The following is a 22,632-nucleotide window of genomic DNA, read 5'->3' on the forward strand; positions in this document are numbered from 1 at the left end:
CTCCTCCAAGTTCTCAGTTTCACACATCAGCAATTATTAGTATGTAAGCAAGCTCATCTCTGTATGCTGCATACCCATCTATTCACACTGTTCATTTGCAGAGTTGAAGAGTTGAAGGCACCCCTAGAATTGCATCCCAGTCAGGGTGCTTGTTCAAAGACTTGGGGCCACAGCTGAGGTTGGCATTCACTATTTCACTTCTTCACCTACAGGCAAACCTATGGACCCCTCTAAGTGCCTCGTCCACTCTGTCTGCAATGTGATTTCATGCGTGTTTTTCGGGAATCGATTCTCCATTGAGGGCCCCCTCTTTCAGCTCTTGAAGGCTACCCATCTAACCATTGGCGCCCAGAGCACCTTCTGGGGAAGGGTAAGGAGTAGCTTCTATTCTAACATTTTCCTTTGCTACCCCCTGTCTATGTGTTCCAGATTAGGCACCAAGTCAGGTCCATTCCATAAACCAGCAACTGCATAGACTATGCATTAAAGATCCAAATAGCCTTGTTGACATTGCCCACATAAGGTGGGCTTCTCTGGGCATGCCATGAGTCCAACATCATCCATTGCCCCGTCTCTTAATTTTCCTTTACAGTGGGGGCTGTGTTATGGCCCAGCTCGATCCTGTCTCACGTCCTTCTGTTGTCCCAATACTGACAGAAAATGTGCATTGCACGCCACTATATGCATCATATTACTGAGCGTTTATTTAATGAAACTCATCCTTTGTGGTTCCAGACTCCACTTATGGCAGCTCCCCTCGGGAGCCACTTCTGGACCCAAGTGTATACTCTCCCTTGTCTCATAAGCTACAAGCTGTCAAACATGTGCTAGCATCTTCTCAGGAAGATAGTCCACTCGTTGAGCGCCTGCTGCTGGCCTGTATGTTGTAACTTCTACTCCAAGGAGGGCTAACTCATGTTTATGAGGTCGATGCATTGAGGACCCTTAAATTGGATAGCGAAAGAATCTGTAATTATGGCGCTTGGAAGCAGGAGGAATCTGGTAATATTGTTCATTTCCTTACTTCCAGAAGGTGGACAGCTCAAGAGCAAAATGCACTAACCAATACCGTACACCATGGGGTTAATGACCCGGTTGGGCCCATTCAGCCATGTATCCTCCCGAGGTAGCACAAGTGGGTAATATTGGTGACATGGATCATTGCAGTGCTTAGAAACTGGAAAGAAGCCAGCATAAAACCCCACATAAATCACCAAACTATCATTGTTAGTGTTCGTATAACTGCACCAGAGTTTGCTTCTGCCCTCTTCTAAGCGTGTGTGACCAAGGAACTACAATGCATCCACTAGTACTGCTCACTTCACCAGTTCCTTGGTCCTGTCAAATGACTTCCTTTCAAAACAAGCCAAAGACCATGTATGTAACTATAGTGTCTCCTAGTGTCCATTACATTAACATATAGGGTTTATTCCACAGTGACTGGCACATGTGGGCTCAGTTGTGAACCAACCTCTCCCATAAGAGTGCCCTAGAGCACTGCGTCTTGAGGTTGATGACCACATTGGATGTTCACTTGGCTCTTCTAGGATTTAGTGAAAGTTCTGATTGTTTTGGAGTTGCCCTGATTTTCTCCTCCAATCCAAGTATCTTTCCACAGATTTATGACCTCTTCCCGCAGCTGATGAAGCGCCTCCCAGGTCCCCAGCACAAGGTCTTTCGGTACTTTCAGATGCTGCTTGGTTTCATCAAGAAGGAGGTCAGGGACCACCAAGAGAACATGGAAGATGAGCCTGCAGACCTGATTGACCACTACCTGGCTCAGATATCTAAGGTGGGTTGTGCCAAGGGAGCCCTGTTGCCTATGTCAGACCCATTTCTCTGTTTATGGAGAGGATGTTGAAGCACACACAAGCTTGATGTCCCATTACACCACTCTCTCTGAGGCGTTCCATGGTTTCTTGTGGAGGATTGAAACGCCTCTCTACTAACCTTCTCTTTTCACCCAATCACCCACAGAGCAGAGGAGTCGCAGGTTCCACTTATAATGAAGCTAACATGATAGAGTTAGTGGCCGACCTCTTCATCACTGGCACAGAAACGACCACCACCGTGCTGCAGTGGGCACTGCTCTACATGGCGGTTCATCCAGAAATCCAAGGTCAGAGAGAGAGAGCGATGGAGAGAGGGAGAACGCGATTGAGAGTGAGAAAAGTGAAAGTGATTAAGGAGAGTGAGAGAGAATGGGAGAGAGATAGAGACAGAGGGGAGAAGGGAGAGGGAGAGGGAGAGAGGGAAAGAAAGGAGACAGAAGGTGAGAGAGAGGGGAAGGGAAGGGGAGGAGGGACAGCATGAGACTGAGAGGAGAGAGAGGGGGCAAGAGGAGAGAATGAGAAGCATGGGAAATGGAGAGAGAGAGAGAGAGAGAGAGCGAGGGAGAGAAAGAGCCATTGAGAGACTGGGGAGAGAGCGCGAGAGGAGAGAGCGCGAGAGGAAGCGAGTGAGACTGAGGAGTTAGGGAGCAGAGAGGAGAGAGCGAGAAAGAGAGAGAGACATAAAGAGGGCATTGAAAAAGAAAAGGCAATAGAGAAAAGAAGACACTCAGTATGATGGTGAGTGAGGCTGAAGGCCAAACAAAAATAAGATATGTGGAAGCAGAGAATGCCCAAGGAAGTAGAATCCAAGCAAAAGACAGAGTAATAAATACAATGGGCTTTTTGACTGCTTACTCTCTGTTCTCTCCTCCTCTCCCTTTCTCCCTTTTCCTTTCTCCTCCCCTCCTCCCCTTACTTTCTTCTATGCACTTACTCTATCAGAATTGTCCCTGGACCTAGTATGATAGCACCCTTGTCTACTCCCCCCTCCCCTTAATTGTTTTTTTTTGTTTTCCTGCCCCCCGCCACACCACTATCTGAAATGTCGTTAGGCCTAGTACGATAGTCGCTTGTTTTGTTCCTCCCCTCCCTTTCTGCACCCTTCTCTCTCACCTTTTGTTTTTCTCCGGCTCTACCAGAAACGTCGTTAGGCCTAGTACATTAGTCACCTGTCTGTTTCAATTTCCTTCCCACTCTCCCCCTCCCTTATCTATGTCTTAGCTCTTGCACTGAAATGTCATCAGGCCGAGCATGATAGTTAATTTCACATCCTTACTGTTCATGGCCTGTAAGAATGTCATTGTACTGTCCCTTGTTCCCTTCCTTGCCTTGAAGCGCTTTGAAACACATTGTGTATAGGCGCTATATAAATAAACCATCATATCATGAGTCCTAGAAGGTGGGTCACTGTTCTTTTGTGGCTGTAAGGAAACAGAGACAACACATTAAGAACTCCCTCATAGCCACTGTATGAACATGGAAACTTCAGATCTTGGAACGCTCTCTAAATAAAATGAAAATGCACCCAATGTTCCTACTTTTGTTTTGCAAAAGAATGCCTCACTCAATGCTTATGAGCATTTAGGACCGGGTACACTCCCCAAACACACACGCTTCCCCCATATGTAAACATGAATGCCCTGTGCCTCTCCCCAGTGAAGGTTCAGCAGGAACTGGATGCCGCTCTTGGCCCCGACCAGATTGTAGGGTATGAGGACCGGAAGAAGCTGCCCTACACCAACGCCGTGATCCACGAGATTCTGCGCTATGGCAACATTGTCTCAGTGGGGATTCCTCGCCGATGTGAGAAGGATATCATGTTGCAGGGGTTTCCCATTCAAAAGGTAAACACTTCAATTTCCCTTTCTCTCTTTTGTTTCTTTCCATTCGGGCCCTGCAACTCGCTGGAGCTTTGGCTCCGCTCTTGTAAATGCCGTTTGACATTTCTTGCTATAGAAACAAAGATGTAATGAATCGTGATGTTTGAGCCAATGCTTCTTCATAGTAGAGAATTCCTCTGGGTAGTACTCCACTCCATTACTTGTGTCTCATCTCTGCTAAAATACATACATACCAACATTCTGTGACCAAAAATCTGAAGGAATCTTAAAGTTTCAAAAATCTTGAGGCAACAGGAGGGGTAGAGACTGCAGCAGGGTTGGCCAGCTCCTTGCAGATTTTAAAGAGTTCGGCTGAGTTGTTAGATGCCGCAGAGACACAAGCTGTGGCTAGGTCAGAGTCATACCAGGAATTGTTCTTGGCTTTGGACTTCAAACGGATCCTCATGACATTTTTGCGGGGATGTTAACACATGGAACCCAAAATAGACTATCCACATAAAACACATAGGGCCTCATTACGACCCTGGCGGAAAGTGACTGACCGGACCGCAACAGCGTAAATAGCGTTTCCGCCATTGCACGAAGGAGCAAAGTGCGGCCCATTCCGACCCATCGGGCACGAGCACCACGGCATGGCGGAAGTGCAAAGTCCGCGATGGCGGAAATGACCCCAAAACGGCCCACACCGCCGCCGTACGTCGCCCTAGGTGCAATACCGCCACCCATCACAGCGGACACCGCAGAGTGCGCCTACCGGAAAGTACGGTGACCGGAAATATACGGAAACGGAAGTAAAAACATGGGCCCGGAACGGGAAACATCCCGCCGTACACCTATAAAACCACAAAAACCACACAACCACTAAGAACACTACCCCGAGACACACCCCAACCCGTCATCCACCCTAGCGAAACCAAGAAAAATGGGAAAAGTAGCGAAGAAAGCGTGCGACCGCAAGCGGCAGGTCCACTTCTCCCGTAAGGAACTCACCGTGCTAACAGAGACCCTCCAGGAGAATGCTGCCGTCGTCTTCTCCACGCAAATGACCAGGACGGCACTTGCGAACAAGAAGGCCATATGGGCTCTGGTGGCACAGCGGGTAAGTGCGGTGGGGACCGCACCCCGCAACCCACAGCAATGCAGAAAGCGGTGGGACGACCTGCGGATACGCGTCCGCAGCATACTCTCTGCCAACCGCAACATTGCCACAGCCACCTGGGGAGGCCCAGAATCACCCATCAAGTTGACCCCCTGGGAAGAAATCTGTGCCTCCACCATCGGAATGGAGAGCATAGAGGGAGTCGGAGGGATGGAGAAAGGACTGCAGACATCCGAAGATTCAGGTAGGTGGGCCAGATAAAACAATGCTAAATCCACAATGTCCAATCATGTCAACTACCATGTGTCCACATAGTGCAACAGAAACACATGTCCAGGAGAACGTCCACACACATCGCCCTGATAGTGCACTTTAAAACTCACAATAAATACATAAATAATTAAAAACCCCTAAAACACCCACTACACGTGCAGCAGGCACACCCTAACTGCAGGCTGCCAAACAACTGCACCCTCACTCCACACACAAATGAAAGCACCTCCAAGGCCCCGACCCAAATCACCCTCAGGTACCACCCCAATGCATGTGATACAATGCCATTCCAATACCCATAGACCCATTATTAACCCTCGCCCTCCTTTACTCCACCACAGGGTCTGATCCAAACGACGAGCATCAGGACACCCCTACCAGCGCACCTGCAAAGAGGGCCAAGACCAACGGCCAAAGACCCTCCACCTCAGCTGCACGCATCAAGACACGGCAGCAGCACACATCAGGTGGCAGCACAGAGGAGGGAACATCAACAGGCACCCCAGCAGCCAGCATGCCCACAACACCACCACCACAGGTCCCCCCAACGGATGCCACAGAAGGCACTGCCTCTGGTGGCAGCAGCACCATAGGTGACACCCCAATGATGGCAGCATGCTCCGACACAGAAGACGGGGATGTCGAAGTCAGATCCATCCATGACCTGTCCCATTCCCCCTGTCTGTCCCATCCCATACAACATGAGGATACCACGCAGGGGCACCCACAAGACGACGACTGGCCATCCCCCACAAGCCCTGTGGCAAGGCAACATGAGGTCAACAGCCCCTCTGTGACACCCCCGCAAATGGCCATGGCCCAGCAGAGGCAACAGTCCCTCGACCAGTTAATCGTGCAACAGCAGCAACTGGCCACGCTCCTCAAGGACCATGCCGATGAATGTGGGCGCACTAAGGCAGACATAGAAACATCAACTGAGACACTCAGGGCAGAAATGGAGAGAAGTACAGAGACACTAAGGGCACAAATGGAGAGTAGCACCGAGAGCCTGAGGGGGGAACTGCATGCGACGTCCAAAGACGTATGTGCCGAACTTGCCGCAGTGCGCCGTGTGCTCACTGAGCTCTCACAAACCCTTAGGGACATGCATGGACGTGAGCAGGCAGAGACATCATCCGTTGCAAGTTCCGTCCAGGGCAGCCCCCAACGTAGATCTGGGAGGAACCTGCGCTCCACAGGCAGGGGTGCCCCTGACACCCGCAGAGGGGGCTTGCAATAGCGACAGCCCACTGACAATGAGCATCTTTGGACACTGGTGTTCGGGGGGGAGGTAGGAGGGTGGAGGGGGTGTGTTGGGCTCACTAGGGTGGCGGGTCGATAGGGTGTTCAACATGATATCACATATGCCATAAACAGTGCACGATCAACCAATGAGATGTGTGGACAATGATCGTTGTGTACTAGGCCATCATAGGCGTACAGTCCATATTGTGCATGTACCAGACACACACAGTGCCACGAGTCCCGTGTCCATGTATCAGCCACCAGGCGTGAGTGCTAGAAGCATGCATCAATGAGATGCTGACGAATGTCACGGCCCTCCGGTGCCTCGCAGACTCCTTGAGGTGCTGCCACATCCCCACCCTCATCATGACCATCATCAGGTGCTTGCAGGTCTGCGTCAGGGGGCATGGGCACATTTCTACGTACGCACATGTTGTGGAGCATGACACATGCCATGACCATCTTAGAAACCTTCTCATGGCGGTACAGGAGTGCCCCGCCAGACCTGCTGAGGCAGCGGAAACGAGTCTTCAGTAGGCCGAATGCCTGTTCAATGACTACACGGGTACGTGAGTGGGCAATGTTGTAGTCCTCCTCTTGCTGGTCCCGTGGGTTCCGGACTGGTGTGAGGAGCCATCTCTTCAGTGGATACCCAGCATCACCTGTATGTGGACGATAAACGTATGATGTGGAATGCCATTGCTACGTACGCACACTCCCCCCCCCTTCCTGCCAGGTCATTGCCGCATCACATACCCCACATCATCATGCATGAAAAGAGACTCACCGAGTAGCCAGGATCTGTTCCCTGCGTGTCGCTCCATGTAGCGTGGTATAGTAGAGTTCCTCAAGACCATAGAATCATGGGTTGATCCAGGGAATCTGGCACAACAATGTGTAATGATCCTGTTGGAGTCACACACCATCTGTACATTCAGGGAATGAAATTGTTTTCGGTTGCGGTACTGGGCCTCCATGGCATGTGGGACGACCAATTCCACATGGGTGCAGTCGATGGCACCAATGCAACCCGGTATGCCGGAAAGTGCATGGAATCCCATTTTTGTGTTGGTAATTTCCTGCTCCGAGCGTGGTAGAGAGATGTAGTCGTCTGCGTGCTGCAGGAGGGCATCGAGCACTTGCAATAGTGTCTGTGAGAACAGTGGCTGAGAAATGCCATGCAACTGTCCGACTGTGTGCTGGTAGGTGCCTGTGGCCAGGAAGTGGAGTACAGACACCACCTTCAGTAGGGGTGGGATGGCGGTTGGGCTATCTATCATGCTGACAAGGTCAGCCTGTGTCATGTCCACTATTGCGGCTATGGTGTCCCGGTCCAAACGGTAGAGGGTGTGGATCTGCTCATCAGTGAGGTTGAACGGATGTGCTCGGAGGCGTGGGATTGCGGGCTGCCTGCGTGGTGGTAGTGGCTGTGCTGGCGGCCCTTGCTGGCCCTGCCTTGGCCTCCTCCTCCTCCTGCCTCTCCTCCGTGCGGCCGGTTGTAGTTGGTGTTCGTCTTCTTCTTGGAGTTGCAGTACTTGCAGTGCTATCAAGTCCCCCAGGGCCAACATCGCGAGTCCTGCCGGTAGCATTTCGGAGTGGGTGTGGTTGTGGGAGGAGACTGGGTGTGCATTTTATGTGTTTTCAGGCTGTATGGCCTCCACCTGTGGTGATTCATTCCACCTGTGCAAGCTGCTCTCCCCTTTGGGCGAGCACGTCCCGCACACAACGCTGCGAATCGAGGAATGGCATCTTGCTATTGCAATCATGTATTTGTACCCGATGGCCGTGTAACATTTGTTGATATGTACATTCGGCTATGGTCCCATTGTTTCACATACAATCTTTGCAGTCGCGAACAGACTTGTGATGGGTCAGTGGAACGTAGTACTCGAGTAACGGTGGGCCCTCATGCATCACTGTACCGAGTTGCAACGACGGGCGGGGCGTCCCATTAGTGGGTGATGGCAGTTGCCATTTTCACACACAGCCGCACTAGCTGGATTAATTTGTGATTTCAAACGGCCACAGATGCCTTTTCGACGTGATGTTGCAAATGAGGAATTCGAAGGCCGGCGCTTTCGGTATTCAGCTAGCGGAGAGGAGATGCCCACAGGTCTGACTGCAAATATAACGTTCTATTGTTCAATGTCCTTGAGACAGAGGCCATGGCGAGGAGCAATGATTGATATGAATAGTTTGGGGTGCGCAATAGTGACGTGGCCGATGAGGCCGGACGTTCCCAAATACATGTAACTCCACAACACTGGAATTACGGGCTGGGGCACTGTGGATTTTGCAGGCTGCATAACGCACAGACTCAATGGAAATTTCGAATGTTTTGTGAGTAAATATTCAGGCGTTTTTATGACAGGATGAGGGAATGATGAATGGATGCTTGGGCAGGTGATTTGATACAGGGTTTGCCATGTACAGGGCTTCTTGGAATCTATCCGCCTCCCCTGCGCTATGTGATGCAGGGCTGCCATAGTGGGACCATCGTCTATCTGGCCTGGTTGAGCCCTCCCTGTCTCGACGCGCCTTCAGACACTTGTGTCCATGCACGTTAACATTCCCATCTGATGGAATCTGTTTTGACAGACGCATGCACACGTACACTCGTTTGTGATGGTGTTTACACCTCGATATGGATAGTTATGAGTCGCAAGTGGTTTTGGGGTGGTGATGATCCTTTGGAGTGGGCTAGCATGCATATGGCTGTGGATTTAGTGTGATCATTGAAGTGAGTTGTTCGAATGTAGTTCTGATGGCCATTCTGTTCTTTTTCTTTTCTTTTGGTTGACAGGTATCTCCTCCCCTTTTGCCACTGCCATCTGTATGCCACTCCTGCAGATGGCGTTTACTCCCGACACCTGCTGCTTCGTGTTAGTCAGTGGAGCAGCATTACGATCTTATGGGACGATCGCCAATGGGCCACATGCCCTTACGCAGTACTAGTGGCTCGGAGCAACATTTCGGCCTTTCAGCTGGACTAGTGCCTCCCCATTGGGACGGGCCTGCGGTTCTGTGCGCTTCCATGTTGCCTTTTCATACGTGAATGTGGCTCTGTGTGCCATGATGGAACAGGGCGTCACACAAGTAGTAGCTGGTCATTCCTTGCGGATGCAGGCCACGATGGTGATATGTGTTTTGGAGTTCATGGACTAATGGCTGTATGAGCTTGGTGATTTAGTTGTGCATTAAATTTCTATTCTGATATGGGCCGTGTAGCGTTCTTCTTTGCGAGTGATGTGGCATATTCCTATTTGGGGAGCGATGTATTGTGAGGAGATCTGCATTGGGTTCCGGCTTCGGAGTATAGTCGCGTGGTACTGTGCTGGGCGCGTTTGCCTACGGAGCCCAGTGAGGTCAGGGATGGGGGCTGCCAATATGACTGTTTGACTGTTGTCATGCTCAGGGGCGGGGGATTGGGTTTTGTGTAACAGACGCCGGTCAGCCAGGTGGACTGGTGGAATGTTGTGATTTTCGGAATATTGCTGGTCACAGGTGCCTGTGTTTGCGTGCGTTTCGGGGGGGGGACTGTGGTCATGTCCATTGGAATGGCTTCTGTATTCGTGCCATCTGTGCCCTGCAGCTCCCATTGTGAATCTTTTGTTCGTTGGCATGCATGGGTGACTTGTACATTTCACTGGTTGCATTGTGACTTCATTGCACCTACGGGGAGTTGTACTTTGTGGGCAGGGAGCGGTGTACAGGCACTCAGTGGGGCCGTTTACGGTTGAATCGCGATGCCGTACTTCTCACCATGGCGGAATGGTGCTTTCCGCCATGCTTGATGGCGTTAGGTACATGTCCGCTAGGGTCGGAATTCGCGTACCCTTGCGCCATGGTGGTATTTACGGTTTGGCATGGCGCGCGCGCGCGTACTTGGTGCAGTTAGCGTTGGCGTTCACTACGGTGTCGCTAATGGCTTCGTACTTTGCGGTGACGGGTCATAGTCGCACCGAGCGCTATTCGATGGCGGTATTGCATTTCCGCCATCGTTTTCCGATTTCCGCCAGGGTCGTAATGAGGGCCATATACACAAGTTAAAGCTACAGGACTGTTGTTGCTCTTATTTCATAAAAGTGGGCAAATACTAGACTTCGTCCTAAAATGAAATTGTAAATATTGCAAATAACAGGGTAGGTAATGACCTGGGCTAAAGTTATGCCCAAAATGCCCCCAGCCTTCGGGGTTTATTGATTAATTAAAACACAGTTGGGTATGTGGACACATACCAGGGAAAATGATTCACAGTGGCCTTGCAGAGCAGCACTAACCTTCTTAGAACAATATATTATGTTTTGTAATCTATACACAGATATCCAAAGAAATCTAAGGAATTTTAGGAACGCCCTGGATTGCATATTTTCTTTAAGTAGCCCATATGTTTGTCAAATGGTGATATGGTATTTGTTGGTAGCATTGGGGAAAAGGGAAAGCTCCTTTGAAGTAAGGTGCAGAAATAGTCTAGGAGGTCGTTTTTGGAATACGGATTAGGGTTTTTGAAATGTTGTCTAATGATTTGAATCATTTTATGTTGTATTTGATTTTATACACGTGCAGAATTGTGGCAATTTTATTCTAATGTACTATGTGAATATGTTTTTACGCTTTATGTGTGTACTTTTGTTGGGTGCATTGCACTGCGAATAAAAATTATTTAAATCATTTATTCATTTAATTGTTCATTTATTCAGTAAAATAGCTCAGTGGGTCTCATAAATGTGCTGGTCCGGCAAGCTTACCGGTACCGTAGTTCCCGGACCGGCAAACTACGAGTTCTGCTCGCGGGTGCCATTACGGCCGCCAGGTCTGACCTGGCGGCCGTACCGGCACCCGCGAGCAGAGCATGTCGGATGCACCGGCACCATTCTGAATGGTGCCGGTGCATCCGACCTTCCCATTTCCATTGAGCCCTATGGGGCTCAAATGGGAATGGGGAGCACTCCATTCCGGCATCCGCAAATGGGCAATTACTGGGTCCGGCATAGCCGTAATGTCCCGGTTATTGCCCATTCACGGGCCCCCCCGGAAAAAATTGTAAGTTTGGCGGCAGCCTGCTGGTTTTACCGGCAAGGCTACCACCAAACTTGAAGTGAGTCGCATGTTCTAGCTCCAAAGATCTGCATGAAACCTGCAGATCACACATTGTGATCCATGTAAGGCCAATGCTGAGTTCCATACTTCGAAATCAGTACCTTTGGGTTAGGCAATACCCCAGAGTGTGGATGCTTCAGAAAAAAACACCAGTTATTACCCAGATTATTTAATTAAAAAGTAATTATTTTCAGCTTTCTCAAATTGGTGGCCATTATGTGTGGGTATTTTGCCTACTCTACTCTCCAACAGTACAACAGCATAGAACAAGCCTTCTAGCAACTACCTTAAGATAGTTGAAAAGAGGAGTAGTGAAGATGAACAGTATTCAGTTCACAATTAAAACTGCAAGAATGTACTTTCGAATCAGACAGATGAGTAAATGCACCTAGGCTGCTACGATACAGATGCTGCATTGAAATTAACAAAAGGTAGCAGCCTCTTAGAAACAGCTGTTCCTCAAATAATTAGAGCTAAACTCTTAGCTATGCTCTTTCTCTCCTTCCAGTACATCTCCCATTAACATATGGATTCCATTATTGACTGCCATGTAGCCAATCAGAATGCTTAGAATGCAGTCAGAAATCTCTGATATTGCTATTCTGACAGTAGCCACAAATAAACAGCAAATATCCCATCCCTCTTCACTGCCCCATCTCTAAATCCCTTCATACTGTTTCCCTTGTAGTCCCGATTCTGCTTCTGTATTCCCTGTCTTCTTTTTTGGGTTTGGCTAATTTTTGTGGAGCAAGCCACAAACTTACTGAAACCATTGTTACAAAAGAGAGAGGGAAATGGGGTTCAGTACTGATAATATCTGGTTGGCATAGCAACCAGCAATGCCACGGCATGAAATGGCCACCTCACTAAAATATATTTTTCCAAACTCCTCCGCCTTACGAACCAATGAGGAGCTACCTTACAAGATCTGCTCCAATCCTCAGCTTTGTAAGAAGCAAGTCGTCCGGGCTTTCCATTTCCCAGCTGCATAGTGATTTGCCTTATTGAGCTATGTTGGGCTATTTCCGTGTACAATTTGGCTATTTATAGGCTACTTTTTGGCAGCAATCCCTTGTTATTCCTACCGAGGCTGCTGTGATGAATCCTATGAAATCCTCACTAAGCCCCTGCCTACAGTCTCCTCACAGGTGGCCACGGAAAGGCAGACACTTTCTGATCCTGATTTAGGGGGCAGGGGTGTTCTGCGGGAGGATCACCTGGGAGGAAAAAGGGTGCAGGGGAATGAGAGAAGTCCGTGTAGTGAAACGCAGTATTTGTCTTCCGCTAGAAAGGCCATCTCCTCAATATCAAAGTATGTAATGGCTTGTTGTCATAACTATCTTTGTGTTACCCAAGTTGAGCATCTTAAAATGGGAAAAACAATCATAAACTCTTAGGGATTGAAAGAAAGAAAAAACCCTTCTAAAACACTGGACACTCATAGAGCTAGAAGTTCCCCTAACTCACAAAGGTACAGTGAAAGGAAGTCTGTGAATAATAACAATTGAAACTCGAAAGAACTATATTCTTCTATACAATCCAGTCTTGTGAATGATCCTTATTGTTAGGGAGAATACTCCAGAATGGCTAATTTCCCATACCTACTGAGTCCCTCAGCAGCTTTGCTGGATTTCTAGGATTTAAACTTTTCACCTGCCAAGAGTGTGAGCCTTTTTTCCCACTCTTACATGTGTTTTTGGCTATGTGTTGTACATTTTGTGCTCATGGACTATGGAGTCTCACCTACTCCATGGGCATAATCTTTCTACTGTGTGTCATACAGCACCTTTAGTGCAGTGACACAGAGTTGTCTTTTAGACTTCCCACTTTAAACTCCATTTTCTGGGACTGACTACTGTCTCCCAGAACATGTAAATTTGCAATTCACTTTACTAGTCTTTTTAAATTTACAGATCCAGTACAAACTATCTTCCATAGAGTACTGGAAGGGTTAATAGTTATCCCTCTAACATTTTTATTTTACCACGAGCTATGAAAATAGTTTCGGTACTGTTAGAGGCTATGGTGGTTGCCTCGAACTTTACCCACTGGACCCCTTTTAATTTTATTTGGTTCGGGTTGGGTTTATTCGCCATTTCTTTTTGTAAAGATCTTTCTCGTGTTTTACTCTGCACGCCAACCCAGGTTTGGTTCCTTTGTTCGCCGTCCTTTGGCAGGCTTCTGCACAGAAGCCCTCCAAAGGGGCCTGAGTGTCTGTGTCTGGGTTGATAGGATCTGAGGGAGGGGTTTGAGGCCCCCTGGAGAGGGTCCCCTTGGAGACCCAAGACACACTCTAGTTTGAGTGTCTAGGTGGCTGTCCTGTACAGCATTCTTCTTCATCTAAGGTACTGTTCAAATCCGGTCATTCGTTTCGTCCGACCGCGGTGAAAGTGTTTTAAATCTTTCGCATCTCCAAAGGCTTGTCCTTCTCTATTCTTCTGAATAACTTTTTCTCCGACCAACTTCGTTTTGAACTCTTGGCAAAGGCTTAACCGCGAACTACTCTGAACTGTGTGATCCTCTGCAAAGACTCTGAACCATTAACATTGGCCCAGGCCTATTGATTTGACTCCTAGTTTTAGTAAGCCTTTTCTAGATTGCCCTGCCTATAACATGTTGGTGTTGTTGATTGTTCTTTCCGTCCCTTTTTTATTGCTGGAGAGCCATTTTGCTCACACTTCATTTTGAGCTTAACTTGTCCAGAATTCATTGGGTGTTGTGTAGTGTATTAAGATTGTGATTTTCTGATGCTTTAAATTAGTGAACTGTTTTATAACTGATGGTGTAAATAAATGTGTATTCTTTTACTCAGAAACCTTGAATCAGTCTTTGCTTGAACCATAGTAATTGCTGTCCTTTGTGTAACTTCTGATCCTGCTCACTTTACTCTTGAGATAAATCTGGCTGCTCAGCCATCGTTGCCACTTTACTGTGTAGTACAGGCTTGTACCAAAGGTGAATTTGTACTTGCACTTGTAGTCTTAATTGTGTGTGGCCTTCCCTAGGGGTACTGCATATGAGTCTGCCTAACACTTATAATTCTTCTTTAACGAATATTATGGATAATGGAAATAAGTTTGAGGGCGAAAATAAAGCTAGAAAATGTTGTCATTAAGTACTTTAATTCCCATCATTCCCGAAGTACTCGGACGGAGAAGAGGGCTAAAGACAAACAAAACTGTAGAAGTGGTCAGCTTCCTAGTTGAAATGACCCACACCTGAGGGAGAATGGGAGGCTTAAAAGGAGCCATCGGGCACAGGCCATTAGTGAGCAGGGAGAGCAGTGTGAGCAGCATAAGCAACAGAAGCAGAACCTGGAGCAGGGAGAAGACACCAGGACCCCTGTTGACAAGAGAACAGTAGCCGGTCCTGACAGGGTGTTTGCCTCTAGAAGCCTTAATTGCAGAGTTTGCACAGCGGGAAGCATGAAAGGAGGAAGCTTACCCTCTGAAGACCTGTTTTGCAGAGGCTGAGCAGTATGAAGCGAAAGTGTGGAAATCTGTCTTCCCAACAAGGGTGTCTCCAACGGCTGGTGAGCACCAGAGAACCTCCGGAGCAAAGGAAGTGCCTTTTTCAAGTGGCACAGGTGGCGGTGAACCAAAGAAGCAGATTGTGGGTTGTGAGGAGCCACTGAAACAGAGTATCTGTGAGCAGCGAGGGAATCGGACGCGCACGCCTTACTCAGTGAGTTCCCCAGCAGATAGTGACCCCAGAGCGCTCAGAGGCCGCTCGCATGCTCAATAAGGTGTTTCTAAAGCAGAAAACACTTGCGTGTGAGTGAATGCAATAAGAAGGCAATTTTGAATACCAAACTATCAGACATCTAAGATAACAGTATTTTTCCAAAACAAATTACTGCGTTGTTAAGCATGCAAGTTTCGTTGGGAATCCAGCAACTAGATGGGACAATACTTTTAAAACCTAATGCAGACAACCATTACCCAAGCCAAAAGAAACCAAAATCATGACAATTTAAAAACAACAGACATTGCCAGTCCTACAGATAAGGGGTGTATCAGCCACTTGTACTCCCTAAAAATAGGCAAATACTCCCAGAAAATAAAAATAGGGAGTAGAAATACTCCCAACAAAAAATAGGAAACTGACTTTGTGCCCCTGCTTTCACCCACACAGCTTCCTGGATACGTTTGTACCAGTAATGCACGTAGTATTACAGGAAGAAACTACTGTTATGACTGCCCGATCAGAAGAAGTAAACTTGTATCTTTTAGGTGTAACGAAATAATTATTACAAAAACATTTCAATTTTCCAGTTAAAACATATTTCAAAATACTCTCATTGAGAATTTGAATTCCATTTTTACTCCCTACAAAATAATTGTACTCCCAACATTAAAAGAATAGGTAGAAAATACGCCCACTTGCAAATCGAATCTAGAGCACTGGGTATTGCCAAAGGCAGGAAGGGATTAATGAACATTTCAAAGGTTATAAAGTTTATTGCCCATATTTGAAGAAGCATATAACAAAAGCTGGTATGAACCCAGATTGCCAAAGACAAGGAAGAGGCAGAATAAAACCTTATGCATGTCAGTGTTTGGTTGCTAACACAGTGGGGAAACAAGAGTGGCAAGAAGGCTTCCCTTCTGGAAAAGGTTGCTCAGAAGGCAAGGAGCATAACTTGCAGAGGTTTTGGAAAGTTCAAAAGAAAAGTGTACTAAAGAGTGCCAATGTGAATCTTGCTTTCCCTGAATAATTGCTGAAAGTATGATGTTGTAAAGCAATGTCAACTGCAAAGCTGTTGTAGACTGATTCTAACAACAAGAGGCACTTGTGAATTATTGTTCGGACAGGTGAGTATACCCGATCAGCAAACCTTTGAAGTAGTAGGCCAGGCATTGGAGTAAACCAGGTGTGATTGAAATAGTACGCCTGTCATCGGTTGAAACCAGGTAGTAGTTGATGAAAGTGGTGTTAACAAGTTATTCTGACAGACATTTATTGCTGAACAAAGAACTGTATACAACTGCTGCAGAAGTGTCATATACCTTCAGAAATAATAAGTTGTGGCAAAACATCCTGACAAAGACAATGTATGTTGCTATTGATGAACTAAGAAAATATTCTTTAGGTGAAGAAGATAATTATGAATCGAGTTTATTTTAGGCAGGTATAGTGAGGCGTGTATCCAACCTTTTTATTTAATAAAATGCCATCTTTTGAAAAACCTTCACACAGTTCTCTGCCTCACATTTCTGACCTGTCACACTGCCTCTCGACTAACACCCACCTAATCAATGCCCACTCTCTCTATCCCCACCCCCACACTCTTTACTCTATCCCCATCTCAATTACACTCTCTCTATCCCCACCTGCCCCACCCCCATTACATGAGCTGGTTGGGTTATGTTTGGGTAATTTGGGCAACATTTGACAAGTCCTCCTAAGGCTGTTTTTTGTTCATGTTTCCTTTACCCAACCAACTACCACAACTCAGCTACCCCACACAGCACTCTCTCCACCCCCACCCACTCAGTCACCCCACCCCCACTCTCTCTATCACCACCCACCCTACCACCACTCTACACCACCCACCCTACCCTCATTCTCTCTACTGATATCCACCCCTCCTGCCCCCACTCTCCCTACCCATTCTCCCTACCCCCACTATCTTCCCCACCACCCACATTACGCACACTCCCTTGCCTCCACCCTCCCTACCTCCTCTCTCTCTCTAACCTCTCTCTACCTCACCCACCCTACACCCACTCTCTCTACCACACCCATCCACTCTACCCCCACTCCCTTGACCCCCACCCACCCCCCTACTGCCACCCAGCTAACCTACCTGAAATATATCTACCCCCACCCCCACCATACCCCCACTCTCTCTACCCTACCCACCCAACATCCAATATCTCCCACCACTCACCCTACACCCTCTCGCTTTACCGCCATGCATCCTATCCCCTCTTGCTCTACTCAACCCCAACCCATCTCTCTTTACCCCCACAACACCCCCTAACCCCTCTCTCTCTCTAGCCCCACCCTACATCATGTATTCCACCAGTACCACTCCCTATTCCATCGAACCCACTCTGTTCCCCCACAATTTCACCTTACCCCCTCTCCTGATTCCCTCTCATCCTTTCTTTCACACTCTCACTTTATTTCTTACGCTCTCACTCTCACCCTTTCCACTAATATTTCCTCTTGCTGATCATCGATGACACCCTCTTTCAATGGCTTCCTCCCTTGCTCTTTTCTACTTCTCATTCTATGGCACACCTGCACCCCTTATCCCATCCTCCTTTGAGATGTTGCGTTCTCTTCCTTGCACACTGGTGCCGATAAACGCAAAATGCAAAGAACAGCAGTAAACGCCAAAACTAATGGCATTGCCAATGCTTGTTTTGTAACTTGCTGATCCCTTTATACGTATTATCCCTTTTAAACATATCTGTCACTCTATCCTCTGTTCTTCTCATGTCCCACCTCCTGCAACTCTTCTTCTCCTGCCTGATGTGTTTTCCTTCTCGCACTCATCCCCCGTAACCACAAAATATTTGTGACATATTGATCAACCCCTCCTCTATAAGCTAACCTTACTATGGGCCTCATTACACAGACGGCTGTAAGGGTTTACCGGTACCGGTAAGGGCACCGGTACCGGTAAACCCTTACCGCCTTACTACGAGGTCCCTTTGCGGGTTGGTACTTTAACGCCTGCTGTTTAGCAAAAATGGGAATGGGGAAGGGCAATGGGGGAAGGGGGAATTACTGCCCCGCCAACCTTGGAATTTTACCGGCATGGACCAAGGTGCTAATAGCACCTTGGTCCTCCGCCTACTGTGTAATGAGGCCCTATGTCTGATCTCGGCATTAAGAGAAGGCTGAAAACAGAGAGCTGCTGCAGGGTGATGGGGGCATGTGTGTTTCATGTTCCAGCTGTTTCACAAGCTGGGCTGAGCTGACTAACCCTCTGCTCTCCATTGCAGGGCGCCATCATTTTACCGAACCTGTCCTCAGTCCTTTATGACCCGGAACACTGGGACACGCCCCATCAGTTTAACCCCCACCACTTCCTCGACGAAGAAGGCAATTTCCTCACCAGAGAGCCATTCTTACCTTTCTCTGCAGGTAATGTTTCCCAGACTTTTAGACAGAAACAGTGCTGGCTATGAAATAGAGAGAGGTGTACGTTCAATTATATTAGCACAGCTACATTGTCATGTCCTAGAGACTTAACAAACAGTATTTCTGCATGTGTATATATTTTAGTAGAATGGGCACGTGTATATATAAGATCCTGTATCACATTCAATTGTAATCAAAAATAAAAGTTCTATGATGTTTTCTGCATAAACCTATCTTCATCTCTATAAACCTTACATTGATTTATAATCAAATTGAAGTTCAGTTTCGTGGCATAAAGTTGAATAAAAAAGCAATATGGTCACCACCAACAATAGGCTATATAGAAAGAGACACCCTGGTTTGAGAATATGCCAGTCTAGCACATAAACACACAGTGCCTGAGCAAAACAACCGCCCACATCATCCACACATCTGGACACAATTATTATCCCCAATGTATCTTCTGCACTGGTCATACACACTCCTTTGAGATGCTGTTTATCATTTCACCACCAGGTGGCTCCTTGCCATTGGGCAGGGTGGAAGCTGCAAGTGGGAGGAGAGTGTGACATAGGTGTGTCATTTCATACACATCGAAATGTAGGTGCCAGTAGCTCTCTGTAGCAACTGTGGCTGTGGGCTCGAACGCCTACCCGGGCACCCATGATATATTGGGAACCAGGGCCTGTAGCCAGTGTATGACCTAATGACCCCTAAATCAATTGAGTCCAAGGATTAGATCTGTCCCACTGCTGGTACTTTTATGTGTTCAGTAAATTCTACATTTTAGACCAGGGTTATTCATGTAATTGATTCATAATTTGTTTCGTTCAAATGTAGCCCCTACTTTTTCCTGTTTACTATGTACTGTTGTTATTTAACACCTGATGTTTCTGGTATGCATTGTTGGAAGTGTGTTTATTTTTTTATGTTTTATGAGATACAGACTCACAGATGCATTTCTGTTTTTACTATTTTAGCGTTATCTGCACATTAGTGTGCCTACTGTATGCATGGATTTCAAGTTCCCACCCGACCTCCCCGTTAGAAATACTGTGCAAAGCTGAGAGCAGTGGTGCTCCAAAATACTTGGTGTTTGCCATTTGTGACATTTGTGGGCAATGCTATATTGGAGTCATGGCCGGTTCCCCTATGGTACATTGGAACCATTGTACATTGAACATATTTGTCTCATGGGCCCGGGCTACGTTTCCAGCACTCCATATTAAAGTAGAGCACCTCACACCACCACAGAACACTTTCTTGCAATCCCTCTTACCCCCATGCACCTCACACTTTAATTCTCTCGACAATCCACCTTTGACCGATCTTTACTCCATCTCTCTTGCATTGGCTTTACACTGGTGCTTGGTGGACAATTATGTGCCCAGGCACATTAGGCTGCCTGCCACTCCATAAGTAGGTAGTAGACTTGGTTTATCAGTTCATGAATTTCTGTCTAGACAACAGCAGAATTTCCGAGTGGGTTCCCCCACAGTATTGTATTTCCATGTATGTGCAATGCATCATTAAATGTTAATACGCACAGAGTCATTGATTATCCTGAGGAATGCTCTTGTGCACAGAATGGCTGTTGCTTTGATGGAGAAATTTAACATGGTTGCAATGATTGACTGATTTATGGGTGCTATATAAATGTCCTTGCAGCTTCTCAGCATTATCACTCAATAGCACTCGCAGACTGGGACAACATACCAGAAACCATAAATAAATATCCCAACATTAGATTTGATCTTCTCCATCTGTATGCTATGGAACAATACAGATACGTTACTACACTCAGGGCTCTACAATCCTTGGGTCTCCTGATGTTTTGTACTACAATTCCCAGCATTCATTGTCAGTATAGTCGATTGTGGGGGTCATAGGAGTTGTAGTCCAAAACAACAGAATCACAGGTTGCAGACCCCAGCACCAACTCTTAAGAGTAATATGTGTGCTTATGTTCCTCAGGTGGAGGGTGTGGGTTTCTTGTGTAGCGCCCAGGCCTTCAACTTTGGGATTCCTCGGACATGCACTTAACAATATATATACAAAATATTAAGTTGTGTACACAGTATTGGTAAAGACTTATAACAATACGGCTGTTTCCCAAATGTCTAATACATCCACATAGACAACGTGCTGTGGCCTAAGTGTGTGTGTGTTTAGCAGAGGAAGGATGCCGAAAACAGGAATTTCCTTCCCTCTCTGAAAGTAGGATGGAGAATAGTAAAACGTAACATTCTTGTGTCTATGATCAAGATTTCTGAACCTCGTGGGCCATACTCCCGTGGGCCAAGTTGTTTCCTTGTCCTTTTCCCCAGACATTCTAGCTACTGCTCAGGCCTGCCATTTTCACATTTTCAACATATGCAAACATGACCCCTTTTTAACCTTCTGCTCAACCAACCTCCTAGTTTTCAGCATTATCCTTTCACGTATCAACTATTGCTCTTCCCTCTTTCTTGGCCTGCCTGCTTCTCAATTTGCTCCACTCCGTTCTGTCTTCCATTCTTCTGTACATCTCATATGCTGCCTACCCTCTCGCAATTGCATGTCCCAGGCTCTTGACTAACTCCAATGGCTATCATTTGAACTCTGTCTTGAAAATCAGGTCCTTTCTATTGATTTTAATGTCTCTATGGCTTGGCACCTTCTTATCTCACCGCTCTTTTATCCTGGTACCAACCATCTCGCCCTACCCATGTTCTCAATATCTTTTTTATTCTTTCTGTTCCACGTTCTCCTTGTGCCCGATACCGCTTCTGCTCCTTTTCGCTCTTAGCTCCTAAGCTCTGGAATTCTCTTCCTCTGCCCATGCCATCTCTTACTTCATACTCCTCCTTTCGTACACAGCTGAAAATGCACGTTCTCCCTTCTTCTTAAATGTATCATTGTATAACTTTCTCTTATCCAAATATGTATACAAATATGTACCATTGCTTCTATTTGCAGTTCAGGGCTTTGGCGATAAGTGCTAGATACAACTTCATCCTTACGCAATATGCTCCTGTGAATATATTTGCTCTACCTCATTTGCAAATTACCTATGTTAATAAGGTTGCACATGTAAATATTACTGATAATGTACTGACGTGAAAAATGTATATGTAAATAACTTATGTCTGTAAATATGCGTAACATGATTTATGCCAAACCATTGTTTTCTATGGTTACCTGTGGTAATCCTGTAATGTGTATTACCTGCTCTCCAGCGCCCAGATACCTACAGGTTTGGCGCGCGCTAAAAATGCTAAATAAATAAAAATAAATAAACAGGCACAAATTAAATGGAAAATATTGAACGTAGCGTAATCTGGGGGCCTGAGCTAGAGGGCATGAGGATGGCCATTGGGTGGCCTTATTGAAAATACCTCAAGGGTAACTGGAACCCCTTCACCACTGTGTTTATGTACCATAAAGCTCACTTGGACATTCTAACCAAGAGGCTCACAGCTGGTCTGTGTCTGGAGTACCTTCTAGCCTCTTTTGGTCTCTAAAGGAGAATGCCTTTGATGTATGCTTAAATGTTGCTAATAATGATTTCATGTATACCTCTCCTCTTTCTCACAGGCCATAGCGTGTGTTTGAGGGAACAGTTGGCCAGAATCGAGCTATTCATCTTCTTCACCAGCCTGCTACGGGCCTTCACCTTTCAACTGCCTGTGGGGGTGAAGAAAGTGCGTCTCGACTATATTTTACTGGCCACTTTACAGCCGCACCCCTACAGGGTCTGTGCCGTTCCACACTGGATGAAGTAGATCCTGGGGGCTTATGGACTCTAACGGAGGACGCCTGTGAACGGCTGCCTCATCGTCTCTCGTGCCAACCTCCGCCGCCGCCCTTTCCATCTCATGCTTCCCATCAATAAGTCTGCGGTGGGTTTGGGGCTGTAAAGAGCCTCGAATTAAGGATAGTCATGTTCCCCTTTTTTTGCCTACGCTGGTCGTGCCCCTGTAGCATGGTACAGTAGAGTGCCCAATAGGGCCTCCTCACTGAAGACGCCTGCAGCTCTTAGAAAGAGTGGCGCCATTGTCAGATGAACATCAGAGATATTCTCACTGCTCTCCCTCATTGGGAAGGATGGCACTACTGTCTGATATGCATCCCACCCCACTCCTCACTGAAGAGGTGTTCACCT

The 22,632-nt window shown here is 47.0% G+C and overlaps 1 protein-coding gene across 1 annotated transcript; it reads left to right on the top strand.

Moving 5' to 3' along the window:
* Positions 1-1,513: 1,513 nt before the first annotated feature.
* Positions 1,514-22,252, top strand: LOC138492972 (cytochrome P450 2J4-like). Its single transcript, XM_069620247.1, has 5 exons — positions 1,514-1,792; positions 1,978-2,119; positions 3,489-3,676; positions 18,350-18,491; positions 22,065-22,252. The coding sequence occupies exons 1-5, from the start codon at positions 1,514-1,516 to the stop codon at positions 22,250-22,252; spliced, it is 939 nt and encodes a 312-aa protein (XP_069476348.1).
* The last annotated feature ends 380 nt before the right edge of the window (positions 22,253-22,632 follow it).

The sequence above is a fragment of the Ambystoma mexicanum genome, chromosome 10 (assembly GCF_040938575.1).
Source record: "Ambystoma mexicanum isolate Mex_15411 chromosome 10, UKY_AmexF1_1, whole genome shotgun sequence".
In the NCBI taxonomy this organism is placed as follows: domain Eukaryota; kingdom Metazoa; phylum Chordata; class Amphibia; order Caudata; family Ambystomatidae; genus Ambystoma; species Ambystoma mexicanum.